The sequence below is a fragment of the Penaeus japonicus genome, unplaced genomic scaffold, assembly GCF_977035675.1.
Source record: "Penaeus japonicus unplaced genomic scaffold, GWHDUDI00000001_assembly GWHDUDI00000022, whole genome shotgun sequence".
Lineage (NCBI taxonomy): Eukaryota > Metazoa > Arthropoda > Malacostraca > Decapoda > Penaeidae > Penaeus > Penaeus japonicus.
Window position 1 is genome coordinate 28,170,524 of NW_028234424.1, and position 2,500 is coordinate 28,173,023.

The 2,500-nt window shown below is 35.0% G+C and overlaps 1 protein-coding gene across 4 annotated transcripts in view; it reads right to left on the minus strand.

The window, feature by feature from the left end:
- Nucleotides 1–2,500, minus strand: part of LOC122245027 (polyprenol dehydrogenase) — an 8,309-nt gene that overhangs the window by 2,068 nt on the left and 3,741 nt on the right. For all 4 annotated transcript variants that reach the window (XM_043002971.2, XM_086549738.1, XM_043002977.2 and 1 more), the window contains exons 4-7: nt 1,826–1,999; nt 856–1,063; nt 522–723; nt 1–368 (exon numbers count right to left, since the gene is read on the minus strand). The exon at nt 1–368 is cut by the window's left edge and continues 2,068 nt beyond it. In XM_043002971.2, coding sequence (XP_042858905.2) covers nt 180–368; nt 522–723; nt 856–1,063; nt 1,826–1,999 — 773 coding nt within the window. In that variant the 3' untranslated portion in view covers nt 1–179. The remainder of the gene's footprint in view (nt 369–521; nt 724–855; nt 1,064–1,825; nt 2,000–2,500) is intronic.

Below are 2,500 nucleotides of genomic sequence, written 5' to 3' on the forward strand. Positions count from 1 at the left end.
CACATCAGTGCATGCCATTCACATTGGCAGGAAAACAACCTGCCAATTTTTAAAAGTTGATGCTCAGACGGAATGTGCTTTTCATTGATATGCTCAATTGAGGTAGCCAGCTAGGTAATTCATCTCAGTACATTCCTATTAACAGAATATAAACAAAATTTCCATTTTATCGTATCACTTTACAAACTGCCAAATTCACCAATTTTGCACTGCTGACAAGAAATTTCCCAGAGGCGGTGCAAATCATTGGGTTTTCTGACAGCTGATGCTGGACGTGTTATGGTACAATTTTCATAATAATGGCCACCATCAAGCACTCGTTGGGAAAGAGCCACATGAACCACTGTGTCTGATCCTTGTCTAGGGGTCTGCAAGGTAAAAAATAACATATATTTAATTATAAATTGACTTATTTTCTTATTTTTAAGTCAAATTCTTTCTCTAGCTTCCTCTTTTTTACAACCTGTTATCTTCCCTTACATTAGTTTTACACAAAAAACAAAATTATGCATTATACATACCTTTAAGAAGGCTCTGGCCAACCAAGGGAAATTCCGTGCCCAGGCCACATGCTGAAACAGTTCTGTAGCAACAACTCCAGGATGAACTGCATTAACAGTGATATTTTCCCCTGATGCCTTAATCCGTTTATCTAATTCCTTGGTAAACATCAACTGAGCTAATTTGCTCTGAGCATATGCTCTCTCTGCATTGTAATGGGCCCTGTGAAAACATATTATTTGTATGAACATTAACATATCCTATAAACATATTATTATTATTATCATTATTACTGTCACTATTTTCATCATATTTCTTTCATGCCAAATTGCTGGGTTCATTAGATGTCCTTACGTGCTGTTGATGTCATCAAAATTTATTGAGCCAATATAATGCACTGAAGAAGAAAGATTGACAACATGTGCAGGTCTGTCTGGGGTAGAGCTGGCTTTTAACACTGGCCACAGCAGATGAGTCAACAGGAAATGCCCAAGGTAATTAACACTCCAGTGAGATTCAAAGCCATCTTCTGTTATTTCCAGTGGCCAAAACATAATTCCAGCTGTAGACAAAGAATATAACTAATAAAATTTTGATAACTACCCCTACATCTTAACCCACACAGGACGGGTGGTACAGCATGTGTACCGCGCATTCAAAAGCCTAGTGGCCGGGCGGCACAGTATTGTGCCAGCCATTCAATTGATTTAGGCCTAATAATTCGAACGCCCCGGCATTTGGACATTCAAGGCTAGAATTCCCCCGTTGGGGATGGGTTAATATGTAAGGTATAGTAATATCTGTCCCTGTCATTTATATATATCTAATAAATTACATTTTTTTAATAGCATTTTCAAAAATTAGTAATAACTAGCTAACATAAATAACCTGTAATAGTATTACAAAACTAAAACATTATTAATTGCTTAAATGTCATATAAACTTTCAATAAATTATCAATGATGCAAATCTACTTTACATTACATAAAACCTTTCAAAGAAACTTTTAATTATTCCAATGTAAACAATAACAAAAAAACAATATCAGTTATCAAATGAAAGTCACTTAACCTCCACTTATTTTGGAATGGTTGTATCTATATGTACATAATAAAGTATTACAAAATAGCTGCGCACTGCAATTATCAACCACTTCATAAAAAAAAAATCCATATGTCTAGCTGATGATTTAAAAAATATAAAAGGCTAATCAAGCAGTTATAATAAAATACTGTAAAGTAACTTTTAATGCATGAAATTAGATTTACATTTCTATACTGTGAATTCAACATTCTGTAATCTCTAAAACTACCAAATGACATACCATTATTAACTAGTACATGCAAAGGAAGTCTAAGTGCTTTGAAAGCCTCTGCAAATCTTCTGACAGAGGCTAAGCTAGTCAAATCCAGGTCTAAACATATGACCTTTCCTTCCGCCTTGCCATCGCCTCTTATCTGCGTAATGGCCTTCTCAACCTCTGGCACATTCCTCCCACCTGGAAGTAAATCAAAGATAGTCAACACTAAAGAGAACTTCACTAAAACTCAAAGCCATGTAAAAGATAGCCATATCTTCTATGTATTTCTTAAAGTTTTCATGAAGTTGCAACAGTATAAGGAGATCTCCAAATCGCTTTCCAATCAGCTCATTTTGTGTATAGTGGCTCTATGTTTTAAACTGGCTTCTCAGACTCATGCATCTTACTAAACTCTGTAATCTCTTCATCTATAATAACACATTTTGTTCTTAACATTCCACTGACTAGAAAAAATGGTATTATCTAACAATTCCTATTCATGTTTCATAAAAGTGTCTACACTATAACACCATATATATAAAAGAGAGATTAAACTCCACTCACATTGATCGTAAATCATACACATCTTTTGGATACCCAGCACTCAGGTATCCAAAGACCATAAGCTTAAAACCATTTTCTCATGAAAGTGTGCAACCAGTTGGGAAAAGTTACTGCACTTGTTGCATCTTCTATGCT